The 18,960-nt window shown below is 48.3% G+C and overlaps 1 protein-coding gene across 7 annotated transcripts in view; it reads right to left on the bottom strand.

The window, feature by feature from the left end:
• Positions 1–18,960, bottom strand: part of KALRN (kalirin RhoGEF kinase) — a 637,474-nt gene that overhangs the window by 448,555 nt on the left and 169,959 nt on the right. For all 7 annotated transcript variants that reach the window (XM_027106834.1, XM_027106844.1, XM_027106853.1 and 4 more), the window contains exon 2: positions 6,920–6,994. In XM_027106834.1, the coding sequence (XP_026962635.1) occupies positions 6,920–6,994 (75 nt within the window). The remainder of the gene's footprint in view (positions 1–6,919; positions 6,995–18,960) is intronic.

The raw sequence follows: 18,960 nt of genomic DNA, 5'->3' as shown, positions 1-18,960 counted from the left end.
ATCCTGCACACATCTCAGGCTGCCACGCAGCATCCCCCAGAGCAGGGGCCACAAAGGGATCTAGAGCAAGAGGGAGTAAGGGCTGGCATGGCCACCACCAATACTGGAAAAGAGGCTTAAAGCTCAGCGCCCTGAAGAAGGATCTTTTCCAAGGAAAAGCAGAGCCTCCCAGGGACCCACCCAGTATGAGTTCATGAATAATGTTTCCCTCTGATTGTGGGGTCCAGAAACCACAAGACAGAGGGGAGTCTTGACAAATAAAATCCAGTCCGTTCCAGGATACTCCTGAGGAGGAAATAAGGAAGCTGCAAGGAGAAAAGGGTCAAACAAGAGCAGGGCCACTGAGAGAGCTGACACTGAAGAAAAATATATTTCAGCACCACCATCCCTTCCCTGCAGCCCCCCACCAGGGCAGATTTGTGTAGATATACCACAGAGTTTGGCCCTGGCCCCCAACTCCAAACCTTCCAAACCACAGGCTCTGGTTCCATGTACGGATAACCAACCTCATCTCATCTGCCTTGTAAGTGATCCCCATCTCCCAACTGCCTTCCACAGGAGAGAAAGGAAGTGAAGGAATCAAGTTCCCTCAAAGCTGGGAGGTTCTCCCTCACTCTCCACCTTCCCCTCCAGCCTTGAGCTCACCCGAAGGATTTTCACTCTTGGGTGTTTTTTGTCTTTTTAAAATTTGGAGCATAATTGCTTTACAATGTTGTGAATCAGCTATGTGTATACATACATCCCCTCCCTCTTGGACCTCCCTCCCCCCCTTCCCCCACATCTAGGTCATCACAGAGAACGAGCTGAGCTCCCTGTGCCATACAGCAGGTTCCCACTAGCTAGCTATTTTACACATGGTAGTGTATACATGTCAATCCCAATCTCCCAGTTCATCCCCCCTTCCCCTTCCCCCACTGTGTCCACACGTCCGTTCCCTACGTCTGCGTCTGTATTCCTGCCCTGCAGATAGGTTCATCTGTACCTCTTGGGTGGTTTTACCTGCAGCTGTTGTCCTTCTCACTGACCTTCTGTGGATGGTTTAAGAGTAGACCTAAGGGAACATGGGGAACCGAGGCTGGTCTGATGGCAAAGGCTACCTAAGAGGCTTGGAGGGCTGCTGGCACTGTCCCACCTGAGCGGAGCAAGCTATGCCCTGGGAGACAAGGGTTTCATAATGTTGGCTGCAGAAGGTTCCAGATGGCAGGGGAGGGGGTGTGGGGGGAGAAGACCTGGGGAAGTGGAATTCCTTCCCTCCAGGAAGAATGGGTAAAGAATCCAGAGAGGGCTGCATGATCAAGCCAGGTATTTTTCAGAAAGGAGATGAACTTGCAAGTCTGTAGGAAGAAGAGAAGGAACAGGCATAAAGGAAAAGAATCATCACACTGGAAAGAGTGGGGAAAACGGATGGACCAAGGATCCAGAGTAGGTACAAGGGGAGGGGTTCTGCCCCTTTCTCTTTGGCAGACTGATAGAACTCAAAGAGGGAGGAGGAATAAGTTATGGAGAGGGAGAGCTCAGCGGTGCCTGGGGGACACTGTTTTTCTAGGTGAGATAGAGTGTTGAGGGTCAGGGTGGGCTTGAGGTGCTGGGAGAAAGGAGGATGGACCACCGTTGGAGAGTGTCCCTAGAGAATGGACAGCAGGACTGGGTACCATGTGGGTTTAAGAGTAGGTGGCAGGGTACCAGGGCATAGTGAGAGCGCTGTTGAAAGGTCTGGCTGTGGTGTCCATGCTAGGCTCTAACTTGAGCGAAAGCAGTATAGAACTAATGCGTGGGCTAAGTGGGGAGGGCTCAGTGAGGGTAGGAAATGGCCTACTGGTTCATGAGTGCCCAGAGGAGAGGGAACAGCATATATTTTATCTGATATCCATATTCCCACCACCAGCAATGGTGCAAGGTGAGAGGCTAAGGCCACAGACAGACATATCAAGGCTCAAGGTCTCGGATGTGTGTGGCCACGGTAGGGAGGTAGGAGATTTTGGTGCCAAGGAGACTGAGGAGCCATGAAGCTGTAGGATTTGACTGATAACTGACATGAGTGCTGAACTCCCAGAGGGCAATAAGCAGAGACAAAGAATGAGAACCCTTCGCTAAAGCCAGTGTGCACTGTGGAAGTGGACCCCAGATGGTGGGAGACAAAAGAGCCAAGTTTTGAAAAGGCAACAGAGATGGTGGCAGGATCTTCAGCAGCGCCATCCCCCTGCTCACCCAACACCTGCTGTCTGCCTCCTCAGTCGAGGCTTTGGTGCTGGGAGCTATAAGACGGGAACGTAGAGAATAAAGAGGGACGGGGTGGTTAGATGGGCAAGAACCGGCACTGGTGGCCTCCCACAAAGGCCGGGCAGGACGGGGCTGGGGAGGAGGCAAGGCTGAAAGAGGGGAGGTTAAGGCGAACCTGACTGACGTGAGGGAGGATGGCACTCACGTTTTTCAGGGGGAGGCAGGCTCCAACTAGGGTAAGTAGGTTAGGGTACTTTGGGGGGAGGACAAGAAAATACATCTAGGAAATCATACCAAAAGTTTGGCCCATGTAACTACAGTTCTGCAAGATGCTAACGGACACACATGATGTTTTTTTAAGGGAATGCATTATTTGTAGCTTGGGAAACGCTTTCATGTGCTTGAAGGACATGTGCTTTAATGAACATGGCAAATCTCCAACAGGGGGACCATAATTTGGGGCAGCGTTTCCCAAACTTATTTGAGAATAGACCCCTTTTTCATTTTTGAGGATCATCTCATGCGCCTGTTGTTCTGTGGAACATGCTTTGAGACACGGGTCCAGAGTATAAAATTGCACCACAGCAGTGTGGAGTTCCTCTGGGAACATGGGCTTGATGTTGATGGGAGAGAAGGCGGCGGAGAGGGACATCAGGAGGGGGCCAAAAGGAGGGTGTGGGCGCACACAGAGAGCAGGGGTGAAAGGGGCCTGCAGGAGAAGGCTGGATAAAAGGGACAGTGGGCGTTGCAAGTGGGAGGCGGAAGCACACGAAGGAAGCCAGAGAGAGAGCAAAGGGAGAGCCCACGGCTGAGAATACGGAGCAGGATGGGGCAGGGCTGAAACGACAGAGGCCCCGAGCACAGCCACAGATCCCATCTCACACACGTGCACACACCCACGCAGTGGTGGGCTGCCCTGGATTATTCCAAATGCACGTTCCCATGGCAGCGCAACTTCCCCTTCCTCTGGCCATGCTGGGCACCAGCAGGGGAGGGAGCTCAACCAGCACTTCGTTTCTCTGCTCAGCACTTCCCGCAGTGCTTCTGCTCAGAAAGACATGTAACCACTACACTGCATTATTTCTGGGTTTCTTTATTTTGTTTTATTTTTGTGTTCTGTCTTCTAAAAGCTTAGGATACAAGGGCCTTTTTTGGTTCGTTTTTTGTTTTGGGGTTTTTTTTTAGATGCAGCCAGTCATCCCCCAGCACCCTCAGCGTCCTTCCCAGGCACAGAAGGACAATGTTCCCTAAGCCCCAGAGCTCCTGGCACCACGTGCAGATGAATAAGACTTACCCCACACAGAGAACAGACTTGTGGTTGCCAAGGGGGAGGGGGGTAAGGGAGGGATGGATTGGGAGTTTGGGATTAGCAGATGTAAACTATTATATATAGGATGGATAAACAACAAGGTCCTACTGTATAGCACAGGGAACTATATTCAGTATCCTGTGATAAACCATAATGGAAAAGAATATGAAAAAGAATATATATATATATATATAACTGAGTCACTTTGCTGTACAGCAGAAATTAACAGGACATTGTAAATCAACTATACTTCAATTAAAAAAAAAAAAAGACTTATTCCGGGCTGCCTGGCCCACAACGACACATGGGCGTGAGCTGCAATCCCCGGCCCCTTTGGTCCCACTCTGGGAAGCAGCTACTGGCCTCATGCCTAACTAACTGCCTTCCTGGCACATTGTTGCTCTGTACTCCATTAGAACACTCCCTACACTTGGGAAGCTCTTTTCTAGGGCTGGCTGGGCCCTGCCCCAGGGCTCTGACGGAATTCACATGGGAAAAAATAAACCACGAACAGTCAAGCAAGGGTCCCCGTGTCAGAATGTACCCTGTCTGCACTCATATGCCCTGAGCTGATGTGGAACAGAATGGTTCTCAGAGGGTATGCATTAAAGCCAGGAAGGCTGAAATTGAGTTATTTGTAGTGAGGTGGATGGACCTAGAATCTGTCATACAGAGTGAAGTAAGTCAGAACAGGAATAAAGATGCAGACGTAGAGAATGGACTTGAGGACACGTGGAGGGGGAACGGTAAGCTGAGATGAAGTGATACAGTGGCATGGACATATATATACTACCAAATGTAAAATAGATAGCTAGTGGGAAGCAGCCACATGGCACAGGGAGATCAGCTCGGTGCTTTGTGACCACCTAGAGGGGTGGGATAGGGAGGGTAGGAGGGAGACGCAAGTGGGAGGGGATATGGGGATATATGTATAGCTGATTCATTTTGTTATAAAGCAGAAAATAACACACCATTGTAAAGCAATTATACTCCAATAAAGATGTAAAAAAAAAAAAAAAAGCCAGGAAGGCTTCCTAGAGGAGGCAAAGTGGGAACTGACTTGGGACGGAGAGGAAAGGCTCAAACTGGCAGAAGGTGCGGGGAATGCACTGCAGATAGAGGAAGCATCAGGCATAGAGAATGGGAGAATTAGCAGGACACCCAGGGAGAGGGAGGACACCGGGTTAAATAGGTTAAATAGGCTCAAGGCATTAAAGAATAAAAGGAAAATATCTGCTCCGTCTCCCTATAGAGCTGTGGGCCATGTCCTGGGAACCCAGATGATGGGCAACAGCAGAAGTCAGAGGCCTGGTGCTGCCCAGCAGCCCCAGGACTTCTACACAAGGTCTTCCCACATGCTCAGCAAGCACCCAGATCCAAGGCTTTGGAGGCTGGCTTCCATCTCTCCCCATACTGATGTCGCTGCCACGTGATCCTGCCAAGGGACCTGCCTGAGCTTCAGCATCTTCAGTGACAGGGGCTCACCACCTAACAAGATATGCCAGCAACTAACACTAAATGGGGAAAGGAAAGGCAGCTTCCCAGCCACTCTCTCTAACAGCAAAAACAATAGCAAAACACTATATTATTATTACCACTAATAATAATAATAATAATATGGAATGCACTTTGTACCTTTCAAAGGCTTACATACAGAAACAAAGGCTTACATCCAGAAATAAAGGCTCACATCCAGAAATAAAGCCTCAATCCACGAATGTGTATTAAGCACCTGGGTGTATTTCTTAAAATATGATCCTTCGCGGGGCTTCCCTGGTGGCGCAGTGGTTGAGAGTCCGCCTGCCGATGCAGGGGACACGGGTTCGTGCCCCGGTCTGGGAAGATCCCACATGCCGCGGAGCGGCTGGGCCCGTGAGCCATGGCAGCTGAGCCTGCGCGTCCGGAGCCTGTGCTCCGCAATGGGAGAGGCCACAACAGTGAGAGGCCCGCGTACCACAAAAAAAAAAAATATATGATCCTTTGCTATTCTCACACTGCCGTTCCCCCAGCCACTGCCAGAGATTCTAATCCAGGAGGCCTATATTAATGCCCTAGAACTGGCACCCAGAGTGATGCTGGCGCACCTTATAGTTTGGCTTCAATTACATTAGGAGTCACCAAACTTTTTCTTAAAGGGCCACATGGTAAACATTTTAGGCTTGTGGCCATCTGGTCTCTGCTAGAACTACTACTACTCAACTCTGCTGTTACAGTAACAAAGCAGCCATTGACAATACTTGTAAAAAGCTGAATGATGACCCCCAAACATATCAAGTCCTAATCCCTAGAACCTGTAAATGTCACCTTATTTGGAAAAAGAGCTTTTGCAGATAGGGCTCCTAAGATGGGAAGATTATCCTGGAATATCTGAGTGGGCCCTAAGTGCAGTCACAAGTATTGTTATTGTGAGGCATTGGGAGATTTGACACAGACAGAAGAGCAGAAGGCAATACCACCATGGAGGAAGAGATGGGAGTGATGTGGCCACAAACCAAGGGATGCTGGCAGCCCCCAGAAGCTGGAAGGGGCAAGAAACAAATTGTCCCCTAGAGCCTCCTGAAGGAGGACAGCCTGCTGAAACTTTGACTTCAGCCCAATAAACTGATTCTGGACTTCTGGCCTCTGTAACTGTGAGAGAATACATTTCTGTTGCTGTAAGCCACCAAGCTTTGTGGCAACTTGTTACAGCAGCAACAGGAAGCTAATTAATACACTACTAAGTGAATGCACATGGATACGTTCCAGTAAAACTTTATTTACAAAAACAGGTGGCTGGCCTGCAGCAAAACACAGGCTACAGTTTGATAACCCCTGAATTAGACATTAAAGGGACCAGGTGCATAAGCTGGGTTGGAGAGAGAAGTAAGAAATGGGTACTATTCAGAAAAATAAATAAATAGACACAAATAACTCACTTGAGTTCCCTTTGCTGGAAGGAGACAGAAGGAGGAGCAAGAAAAAATGTAAATCTCCTATCCATCCACTCAGAGATGAACCCAAATAAAACCTCTGGGGATGTGTGAAGGGGACAGACCCCTCCAGCTGGAGCATCTCTCAGAGGGGCCTCAGCAGCTCCTGCGGCCCTGACAAGCCTGGGAGGGTGGGGCGGGGTGAGGTGGATGTGTGTGGGTGCAAGATGCGGGGAGGGTACTCACCTTCTGTTGTGAACATTCTCCAGGACACCCAGTGGGGACCAGAGGGCTCCCTGCCCTTTCTGCCTGCCTCTGGAGAGAGGAAGCAGCTGCAGGGGACAGCGTCACTTCCACCACCACTTCTCTCTCACTAGCACACAAAGGAGTGAGTGCCTGCGCACACGCATGCACACAGACACACACACACACACACAACTTCTCTAGGTCCACTATAAAGGAAGCTTTCGTAGACACTCACCAGACACGAAGGCCACTTTTTCCTTTAGGATGGGAAGGACATCAGAAGCTTTCAAACCATCATTCCGAAAAGACCCTGTCAGAGAACAAAACAGAAAGAATAAGGGTGAAAGAGGCCAAATGGCTGAATCCCTCAGTTCCACCCTTAGTTTCCCAACCCCATCATGAGCCAGAAAGTAATGCCTTGCTCAGGCCCCACAGCCCAGCCCAAGAGCAGGAGAGGCTCCACAACAGAAAGGACTCTTCCACGTGATGCCAGGCCATAGGGGTGACCGAGGGTATGGCCCTCCAGGTCCTTTTCAAGGAGAGACCAGTCCAAGTTACCCCCTAAAACACACAAAGCTCCAAGCCCTGGAGCCAACAACTACAGCCCTGTTGCTGTGAACATGAAGATGGGGGCCTTTTAGAAATCATTTTTGCACTTCTAGTGCTAGCACAGTGGCTGATACACAGTAGACACTCAGTAAATATCTGCTGAACAGGTTAATTAACATCAAGATGGACCACAATGCCCTAAATAATTCTTTTTGCCTTTCCTCTATGTGGCACAGCAACTGTGAGTCTTCATTTTACAGATGGGAAAAGTGAAAATCCCCAAGTGACAAGCAAAGTTGAGTGCAAAACCCCTCCCCACCTCTCCTCCCGCCTTTTCAGTATAACCGTCCTCAGTCCACAATAGACAGCTGGTGAGCAATGTCAATCCCATGGGAAGGAAACACCCTCCCTACTTCAGCAACTCTTTCTCTGCCTAAATCTCGCTTCTCAGTTGGAAAGTCCTTTCAGGAGTCCAGTTGAGCTCCTGTTAGAGGGTTGGGGGCAGAGGCCTGGGGCTCACACAGAATGCAAAATAACAATGTGCCCAGAGGAACAGCAGCCTCTGGAGGCAAAGGACAACCCAGCCCCGTGTGCGATGCGTGGGAAGGGAGGACTCAGCTTACACATGCTCACAAAAGCTCCAGGCCAGCCCACTGCACCCCTATCACTTACCCTGAGTACCCCACAAGGACTCTCAGGGAGAGCCAGCCCACACTCAGAGCCCTGCAGGCTGTGATGGAATCTCTGCTGTGTACCGCCTCTAGGGACATGGCTCAGAGGGACCCCGGAAGAGTGGCGGCCCTGTGTCAGCTCAGTGAGAGAGAACCAGGGACCACAGACACCCCTTCTAGTGCCTTTCTCCACTTGGCTTACTCTCTTGTGGTCCCAACCTGACAATTTACAGAGGGGAGAAATGTGCTGGACAGGATGGTCCCACTCAGGGTGTCTCAATCCCTAAAAATTGACTATTTCAAGGATCCAAAATTGTTAGGAATTCTGGCAACGACCTGGGAGTAAGATCACTGGCCTAGGGAAGGGAAATGAGACAGTTGCACACTCAGCCAAAGAGAAGAAGAGACGTATCCCCAGAATGCCAGTTTCCATGGTCAGAGGTCATATCCTAACCCAAAACAAATTTCCGAAGGGCCTCTGACCCTTTCACCTATTTCTTCTTTTTCATTTTTCACTAAATGAAGACAGTGAGGCTTTTTTTCATCAGTTGCTTCTCTTTACAAGCTGGCCCAGAGTAGCTGATGCTGAATTAACCAGCTGCAAGGCTCACTTTGAGAAGAACGTGGGCAATAGAGGAAAAACAATAACACCATAAAAAAGGAAGTTCTAACTATAAGCATGGTTTTGAACTTTCTTAGTTTCTACTGATCTTTATGCTCTGACTTTATCTTCCAACACAGGAAAGCAATTAAACCTCACTAGGATCCACATAAATTATTGTAGAAATTACAAACAGATACATAGGTAAATTTTCTCCATGATGCAATACGAAGTTTCAGATTCCGGAGCAAGGAAGAGTCCTATCAGGCCTTACCAACTAGATAAGGATCATCTTTAATACATGAATTGCTTGAGTAGAATGATGCTTCTGCATGAAAATAGTTTATTTTCATATGTGGACTATGTCTTCCTATACATCAGTTTTAATACACTCTCCTTTACGTCACTATGTACACTATTAATTTCTAGAGAAAAAAATTTTAATAAGAAAAGTTAAACTTCAGTCCTGTCTTCGTCTAGATTATTTACAAGTTTGAAAATAGCAAGACGGAAAGGAATGAGATTTTACTGTATAATAAGAATCCACATAATCCTCTTCTCTCCTAAACTCCTGTCCTGTTTTTTTCCACCGTTCTTCCTCTCTTCTCCTACCACGTTAAAGTATACAAGACGGCTCTAATTCCACACAGTCCCCAGATATTAAGGAAGAGTTTGAAATTTGCTCTAAAAGGAGCAAAAGGTTCCCCATCCTGCCCTCTCCTCACTCCCACCTGTGGAGAGAGAGAGAGGGAATTGGGAATTTCATCCTGCATATCCCACTCGTCATGCCCCACCTCTCTGTTCCCCCCTCTAGACTCCAAGACCTGAGAGAAGGGGAGCAGCTTGTCCAGGCAGCTTGCAATTGTTGGCCCGAGTAAATGTCACTATCTTGGGTTGGGCTGGTCTAAGATTCCCAGCGGGGCTTCCTCTTCTCAGGCCAGAGTCTTCCCTCATCCCGTTCAGACCACAGCTGAGCTATCTCCCAGGTTGTGTGCCCACCATAAGAAAACCTAAAGTGTCCAGATTTACAAAATCCTTAACTAGGGGGATAATCATTTCCAACAGCAACAACAATATTTTTCACATTATAAAAGGATTTGCTCCAGGGTTTCTTCAAATAAAACTTGCCTTAGTGGTTTGAATTAGTTTCTCATTTGCCAATAAATTGAATTACAAATAACTTTTCAATAATGCATTATTATGTAAAGCCAAGTAGAGCTAAACTAATTAGCCCAGCAGCTCAGAAGTTGGTGACCTTGCATAGGAAACCTATTTGCACTGGCTAAAGATTCTATGTGTCAATTCCCCCACCATCCTTGTGAAACCAGCTGTCAGAATCTATAAGAGAGGGGAACTTCACTGAAAGCTAACTCAAACAGGACCAATGAAACAGCAACATGTTTTCACTCCCAGGTACACGTCTGGGCAGACTCATAGTAAATACTCAATAAATATTTGATGCAAGAATAAATACATGAATGAAATGTTAACCCTTCCTAAAGTGACTTGCACAAGGTCAGTGGCCTCATCTGTCACACCAAGTGCTGGTGATCTGAGCAGATGATCTCCAGAGTACCACTCAGCTCTAGTATTCTGAGACTTTTTAAACCCTTTCTTCCTATTTATTGGCCTTTAAGATCTTCAGGTTATCAGATCAATATGCTTTGAAAGAAAGTATTGGGAACCAATTCCCTGGCAAGATTCACTGCAATTTGGGAAGATATAACAACTCTTCCCTGGCCCCCCAGCCCATTCTTTCCCAGGAACCAGTTTAGGGATTGGAATGTTCAGGGCACATCACCCCATTTTGCGGACAGCCCAAGTTACCAAAATGCGAGACTAGTGACGGGAGAACTTCCGGGGGCATACACACCTTGAAGGAGGAAGACATGATGAACTGCAGTTACTCTCTCTGATACAAGGTACATTTGATAGCACTATTAGACTCTAAACCCTAGGCCCCTTGCTACCTCTAAAGAAAGGCTGAGAAGAAATAAAGGTCCCTGTGCCCTTGGGGTTACTGCAGGAAAAGAAAGAACCAGAGGGCTCCCATGGGCCTGGCCCAACATGAATGCTGTGTTTTATCTTAAGGACAAAGGCACACTTCCCCTGTTCAGTGTTAATCCCACCCCATTCACGTCCTGCGGCTGTCAGATTTACAAGCCTGCTGTGCTGTTAATTGGCAAAGCTGAAATGCTCTGCCTCTATTAGGGAAGTAAAAATTACCACCGCCATCTCCCCAGGATCTCCAGCACGGGTCTTCTCCAAGCCCCACTCTTACCTCCTCCTCGCTCCAAACGGGTGATGCTCACAGTGCTGCTGCCTGTTCCTCTTCACATTTTCCTAGTCACTGCTCCGTGGCTGGAAGGTGCCGACCATCCCCACTCTGGCTCCCAGCCTCTGTGTGGCCCCACATGGCAAGAGCAGGACCAGCCCTTGTGTCACAGGCCCTGTCTGTGGTTTTGTGGCTCTGGGATGGCAGTGAGTCTCCCAGGGCAGCTGGGTGCCTTGTCTATGCTAACCTCCTTTAGGATGCAATCATGATTTCAACAAGTGAAGAAGCAAGTAAGTGTTGAGCATTTCGAGGTGCAAGCTGCCAGGGTACCCATGGATTGCTCTTTGTTTCCTTTTGGTTCTCAGTCACACCCCCTTAATTTGCACTTAGTTAGAGGTTATTGTGTAAGTATGCTAATGTTGCATCCAATGGGCCCTAACCCTGTTTTGCCACTGAGACAGCAAATTTCCCAATGCTCAGGTCTCTGCCTCCTCTTTCCACGCCATCCCTGTGGTGTCCAGCATGGGAGCCTTGATCACAGTGGCACTGAAACACTGACTGATCTGCTGTACAAAAGAGCTGAGAATTCCAAGAGCTCAGTAGGCAGAACCTTGGTTTGGGCATTATTTGGACAGTTTCCTATTCCCAGGGTCATTCTTTTATCAATTCTCTATTGAACACCTATTATGTGCTAGGCCTTACGTTAGGCTGTGGTGATACTTTGACAAATAAGAAATGGACGCTGTTCTCCAGGGGTCTTCCAGGCAGAGGTAGATAGGTATGCAGACAGGACAATGAGGTATTATTAGAGATAAGACATCAAGTGTACAGAATGCCAGGGAGCCCAAAGGAAAGGCTTCCTAATGGTGAGTCCTAAATCCTTCCTACTTAAAGTAACAAGCGTCATCTACCACCTTGCTAGCAATGCAGAATCCCAGGCCCCACCCCAGACCTACAAGATCAGAGCTTGTATTTTAACAAGAAACCCAGGTGATGAATATGCATTATGTTTAGGGAAGTGATATACTCTAAAGTATGTCTTTCTATTCCAGAGTTGCTTCAAAGGCAGAGATAGACAAAAGCATCCTTTATCCCAGTCTAAGCAGAACCTCTAAACTCTGACCTAGTGCTGCTGGTCATGACCCCTCCCACTCCCACCATGGGAAGACCCCTCCCCTCTGCCCAGGATTCCAGAGATTCAGCCATTACTCTGTGACCCAGAACTCAAATCCAGCTCTGGAATAAAAAGGCTATCCAGGAGGGCTATCCCCCTCCAGGGCACTGCGACTGGACCATGTCTTGTTTTTTGGCAGTAGGAATATTTATGAATAACACTTGTCCAAACTGCTCAGAATTCTGGTAGCTTAAAACCACTCTCTCATGAATCAAATATTTTAATTTCACAACAAATCTTCCTAGCTACCCCAACCCTCAGAGCCCTCCGCCTTCTCTAACTGCTCTCAGTACCATAAACACTGTCACTGATCATATTTACAAGCCAAGATGCCATCTCTGAGATGGCCCTGGAGGACAGAGCAGCCAGGCGGCTTATGCCTGTTCATCACACCTGCACTCCCACCCATAGGTGCAAAGCCCTGAACACTGGGCAACTGGATGACAAACAGAGGAAGGAGAGGTGCCCCCACCCTAGGGAGCTCCACATCTAAGGAGAACACAGTGCTTATCTCAGGCAATTTGCTCCTTTAGAGGGGAGACCCCGTTTTTGCCCTCTGAGAGTTTCCTGCCTAATAAAATGCCTAATGCCCATTTCCCCTGACACCAGGAAGCTACCAGACACTCTATAAAAAAACAACTCAGGGGCTTCCCTGGTGGCACAGTGGTTAAAAATCTACCTGCGAATGCAGGGACACGGGTTCGAGCCCCGGTCCGGGAAGATCCCACATGCCGTGGAGCAACTTAGCCTGTGCGCCACAACTACTGAGCCTGTACTCTAGAGCCCACGAGCCACAACTACCGAAGCCCGTGCGCCTACAGCCTGTGCTCCGCAGCAAGAGAAGCCACTGCAATGAGAAGCCCGCGCACCGCAAAGAAGAGCAGCCCCCGCTCGCCACAGCTAGAGAAAGCCCGCGCAGCAACGAAGACCCAACACAGCCAAAACTAAATAAATAAAAATAATAAAGTTCCCTTAAAAAGAAAAAAAAAACAACAAAGCTTAAGAGTCTGAGATTCTAGTAAAGACCCTCCCATCCTGCCTCCAGCATGGCTGTCCTGCATCCCCTCTACCCTGACTACTGGTGCCCTCAACCACTGAGTTGCCCAAACAGAAACCTGGGAGGCATATCCTAGACTCCACCCCACCCCCGCTCCTATACTGCAAATATCGATTCAGTCACTTGGCTCTGTTGATTCGACCTCTTAAATCTTTCTCTAATCCATCACTTCCTCTGGGCAGTTTCCCTGACCTCCCCATCAAGTTGAGCTGTCCCTGGCTGTACCTTGTACTCTGTAACTCCTGAATGGCATTTCTATGCTTTCATTCTGTTCCCCATTAACTGACCCTGACACCCCACGGGTGGGGACCATGTCTTACTCGGTGTTCTACCCCAGCACCTAGCACAGTGCCTGTCAAGACAAAGAGGATAAAGAAACACTGCACTGAAACTGAGCACGCACAGGTCCTACGAAGACAGAGAGTAAGAGTGGTGAGTTGGAGGCAGTTCATCAGGGTGGCCCCACCAAGAGGTGATCTTTGAACTAGGTTTTGAATGGAACAGTGCTCTGGTGGGAAGCAGTATGTGCCAAGGCAGAGAGGAAGGGGCAAGCGAGCTGTGTGCTAGAGACAGAGAACAGATTGAACAGAAAAGCAGGGTTACGCAGCCACGGACAGGAGGGCATGGGGGTGGTGGGTGGGCTCCGTGATCTCATTCTGAACTTGAACAATCTCAGTAGGGTGGGCTCCCGAGAAGTCCCTGGCAACGATGTGTCCGCAAGCGCCTGCAGAAGCTCAGAGAGCTGGACTGTGCCGCAGCAAGGGCCAGAGCTGGTGGAATCTGGCTGGTGCCAAAGGAAGGCTGTGGTTCCAGAACAGAGCTGGACCCAGCAGGTGCTGACTCCAACCTCCATGTCACATTCTGTTCTATCTTGAAGGGAGAATGGGACACACAGCCCCTGCTGAGGTGGGTGGTGGACTGGGGGGCAGGGGGCACTGGAACTCGGCCTCTTTATATCTTCTCCCTAGGTTCTAAGAGAAGCAGGAGGAATGCTTGTCTGCTAGGTACCTCCTGGGAGCCTGCCAGGCCAGCAAGCAGGCTGAGAGTTTGTGGAAGACCCTGAAGATGCAATGTGGAACTTATTCATAAAGGGAAGAGACTTGAAGACATGGCCCCTTCTCTGTAGGGACTAGATGGGCAAAGCCCTTGGGAGAAGATGCTGTCAGTGCAGCTGGGCTGAGAGGGAACCTATCGGTGCAAAGTGGCAATGATATTTATTCCCCTCACCGTCCCTTCTCTCCTTCTCCCTCTCCTATATTAACTCAAGAGGAGAGAGGTGGCAAGAATGAGAGGGGAAAGGGTAAGAGAGACAAAGAGCTGGAGAGAAACACACACACACACACACACACACACACACACACGCGCACACACACACACACACACACACACGGAGGTGACTGTCTTGTCTCCTCTTTACAGACACGCTAACGAGCTATTGAGGCAACTCCTCCGGGGACTATAAATATGTTCCTTGGAGCTCTCCTTAAAACTCCTGCCACTGAGGCAGGAAGTGTGTGCAGAGCTCAGCGGAAGGAATAAATCTGGCCGAGAAAGAGACTGGGCAGCTTAGTGTCAGCAACTGATGCACCACACAGCATGGGGATCCACTGCCTCTCCCCAGCTGGGGATCTATCACCCCACTGACACCTGCAAATGTCAGACCAGCTGGCAGCACCCTCCCACCCCTTGAGCAGCAGCTACAGAGCAGCGATGGTGTGGTAGGCTCTCACCGACCCCGGCACCAGGTCATGGGACTTCTGAGAGAAGGACATTCACGAACCTCAGCTCACCTGATTTCAGCGCAAAAGGGGAGAATGAAAAAAAACATAAAGGCTCCTCTTTCAGCAACTGCTAAGTACTAAGCTTTTCCAAACAAACTGACGAGGCCTTATGCAGTGTGAGGCAGTAGCCAGGGACTTGTGATGATGGCCAGATTGAGCCGTCTTTACACAATGGGGACACAATGTCTACCTTCTCTGAACTCTGACATGCATTTGAACGTCACCCCTCACAATGAGCACTTTCTGCCCTGCTCCATAGTGAGCTGTGTCGCTTCTCCAGGGTGCTTTCCCTAACTCCATCCCGACCCCAGGCGGGCCTGGCTTCCCTTCTCTGTGCATCACATGGCAGGCACCTCACTGCCATGCCATCTCCACTCCTGCCTCTGGATCCCTCTCTAGACTCTAAGCTCTTGGTGGCAGGGACTGGCACACAGCTAGTGCTTAACGAGCAGCCCAGGAACCAAATCTTATTCATCCACAGTGCCTTCCACACAAAAGGTGATTAATAGCAGCTGTGCCTCTTCCTCTCCTGGTCCCTCTCTGTGCCTTTTTTTTTTACCCCACCTCCATCTTTCTCTCTCACGCTTCATGTGAACGCTTAATTGTGGCCTGTTTCAATATTAACTTCCTAAAGTCAATATTAGATATAAAGGCCTGGCTAATGGGCTACTTCTGAAGAGCAGAAATGTGTAACACTTACCACTGCTAAATTAGCTCCATTAAAGATCACTAATAATTAGCACTTTAAACATGTGGGTAACACCTCTCTAAGCCCAGCTAATGAGCAAACCATTTGTTCATTCTTCACAAGCTTTAACATTAGCTTGAGCTGAGACCTCAGCTGCAATACACAGGTTCACTCACTCTCCCTCCCTTCCCAGAAAAGTTGCCGTCACTCAATGTCCTCTGGACACAAGAAAATGGCCACTTCAGAAGTGACTATACCTGCTCATAATTTTTTTTTAGCAGAGTCTTTGCTAACTGATCAGGTTATTTAAAGTGCTCATGCCTCACAGATGGTGGTGAGGGTGGTAGATTTATTGTCTTTTTTTCTTACACGGAGCATTACTCTTGGACGGGTCCTCCAAGTAACACAGAACATTTGCCAGTGATGAATCAGTGCTGAATATAAATCAGCTGTTGAACGTCAGCAGTATATTTGCTTCCATAATATGTTTAGAGAGAGTTACAGAGGTACTCAGAGGCAGGAGGTGTGTGCTGTGGAAGTTCAGACATGTAAAAGTTTCACTCCTTGGGACCCTCACTCTTCCCCAGTGTGCACATCAATAGCATTTTAATTTTGATTTCATCAGGACATTATGACTTTAGTTAAAAATGAAACTGTTGATATAAAAAGCCAGCTTTGGCCTCTGTCATTATGGAAGGCACTCAGGCAGACATCCAAACATGAAATGGCCCAGCACATCCCCAAGGCCTCTTTCCTCTCCCCCCACCCACCCCCATGGCCTGAAATTCAGGTGTGGGTCGCAGTAAAGCAGCAATGGCTGACTGCAGAGCTCAGAGCAGGAGACCCTCATGGGCAGCTCCTGGAGCAGTCTCTCTCACCCCAGCCCAGAGTTTCTCCCTGTTCCCACCTCCAGGCTTTCTGATTCCACAGCTGTGCCATTCCTGCCCTGGTCTCACTACCACGCCCATCAGTGGAAGCAATGCCAGAGGGACAGATTGGACACAGGTCCACCACAGACATAGAACAACTAGGGCCAAAGTAATAACCAGGTTTGCAGAATTGCAAGTGCAGCCTGACAGGTGAGAAGGGCCACACCCAAAGGTCATATTATTGAACAAACTTTAGCAAACTAAAGCCCCTTCTCCCACTTCAAGGACGTGCGTGCTGCTGTCCTTGGTCCTGAGCTAGTTGGGTAGCTGCTAATCAGAGTAACTGCTGTCCAGCCTGTCTTAGGATATGTGAACCAAATGCGAAAGAGAGATAAAAGAGATGTTAAGATGTATCAGAGAGATAAACAAATATGAAAGAAGGACACAGACATGGAGAGATTACTGGATGGAATTAAAAGACTTGTTCTGGTATTGTTTTCAAATAATTGCTGTAACCAAGAAAGAAAGGTCTGTGCACATCACATCACATCACATCACATCACACACACATACACCTTCCATGGAAATGAGACAGCATGAACTCCTTATGTCCACCAATACTATGTTTAGGTTTCTGGATAAACTGACATAGATGGGTTGGCCATGGAAAGATTCCTAGAGTTTTAGGGAATTTTAAAATCTCTCCTTAAGTTATTACCTTGGGTATCTAAACACTACCCAATTCAGTTCAATAAATATTAATTGAGCATCTATATGTACCAAGTAAAGTCCCAGTCACTATGGGTATAATGATAAAAAATGTAGAGTTCCTGACCTTAAGGGACTTTTAATTTAGAGGGAGAATCAGACACATCAACATGAAATTTTAATATCAGGTAAGAAACACAATGATAGAAGTATTGGGTTGGCCAAAAAGTTCATTCAGTTTTTAAGTAAAAGACACATTTTTCGTTTTCACAAAGCACTTTATTGAACAACGTATTTACTCACCGAACGAACTTTCTGGCCAACCCAACACATACAAGGGACAAATATTCAGAAAATCCCAAAGGGCTAATAAAACTCAAGGCCTAAGAAAGTGTCTGAAAAGTGAAGGAGCAGTAGCTAGAGAAGAGGCAATGGGTTATGGGAACCTCAGCAAGGTCCTGGACTGGACAGGACAGTAGTGAGTCCTGAGGTTTCTCTGGTAGGTTTCAGGGAGCAGAGAAGAGTAGCTAAGATGTGACGGCTTCCCCCTACAACCCAGACCCTCTCCACAGTAACAGAGAGATGAGTTAGTGTTTGCCAGAGATAAGCAACAAAGCTTCCCTGACAGACCCAGCATAATGAGGAGCCAGCTTAAGCTAGGAAATGACCAGGATCAGGAAGACTCATGATGCCTGATATTTCTTTAGAGAGAAGCAAACAGTGTCAAGTGTCAAATAGGAAACCAAGGTAATCCGAATATCTCATGGAGCTAGAATTCTCCAGAATATGGAAAACAAGGAGCTGGGGCGGGGGGAGGGGCTGTCTGCAAAGGGTTGCCTAGGTAACCTTCAACTCTGCTCACCAGAGGACATACTAAGCTGCACCTTCCAGGAGCACCTGGTAAACCAAAACAGGCTTTCTAGCCTTCCCTCAAAAATGTGTGTGATGGGCTTCCCTGGTGGCACAGTGGTTGAGAGTCCGCCTGCCAATGCAGGGGACACGGGTTCGTGCCCCGGTCCGGGAGGATCCCACATGCCGCGGAGCGGCTGGGCCCGTGAGCCATGGCCGCTGAGCCTGCGCGTCCGGAGCCTGTGCTCCGCAACGGGAGAGGCCACGGCGCTGAGAGGCCCGCGTACCGCAAAAAAAAAAAAAGTTTGTGGTGGGGGAGGCCTTGAACCTCATGAAACTGCATTCAAGTTATTGCATATAAACCCATATGTGCCCATTTTTCTGAGAAGAAAATTGTGTAATTCTAGTTTTCATGAGATTTTCAAAAGGGTCAATAGCTCCCTAAATGGTAGAGAACCAAGGGTCTAAAGCAAAGTCAAAATGAGACCCTACAGTCTGCTTTGAGTTCTAACCACTAAATCCTATCACCCATCACCTGCCTCACTCATGGCCCACTAACACTCATGGTTTAGCTGAGACCCAATAGGGTGGTTGGGCTGGAAGAGAAACTAGAGAAATGATTTAGATTCCTTAGCTTGGATAAGAGGAATCTGAGGCAGATGGTGGGAGGTAAAGTCTATGCGCCAGATCCTATGCTCTAAGGATAAGCTTCAGAGGCGGTTTTCTCTCGTTACAGAGGGCCAGAAGGAGTGAGGTTAAACACAAAATGAGTTTTTTGGTTTCTTGTTCGTTTGTTTTCGGCCATGCTGTGCAGCACGCGGGATCTTAGTTCTGCAACCATTGCCCCCTGCAATGGAAGCACGGAGTCTTAACCACTGGACTGCCAGGGAAGTCCCTGAAATGAGTTTTATAAATACCTAGGCAGTGTCTTTCCTGGGAGCCTTCCTAACTGAAGATTTCTCTGGCCTCTAACCCCAGCTAGCAGAGTGATGGCAACTTTACCCAAGATCCCTCCTAGACCATGAGGGGTTATGGTCAAGATTAGAGCCAGCAG

This window comes from Aethalodelphis obliquidens, unplaced genomic scaffold (assembly GCF_003676395.1).
Source record: "Aethalodelphis obliquidens isolate GAN/ISIS:26980383/991018 unplaced genomic scaffold, ASM367639v1 scaffold1, whole genome shotgun sequence".
NCBI classification, from domain to species: Eukaryota; Metazoa; Chordata; class Mammalia; order Artiodactyla; family Delphinidae; genus Aethalodelphis; species Aethalodelphis obliquidens.
The sequence above is the reverse complement of the archived record's forward strand: the minus strand, read 5'-3'. Positions and strand labels throughout refer to the sequence as shown.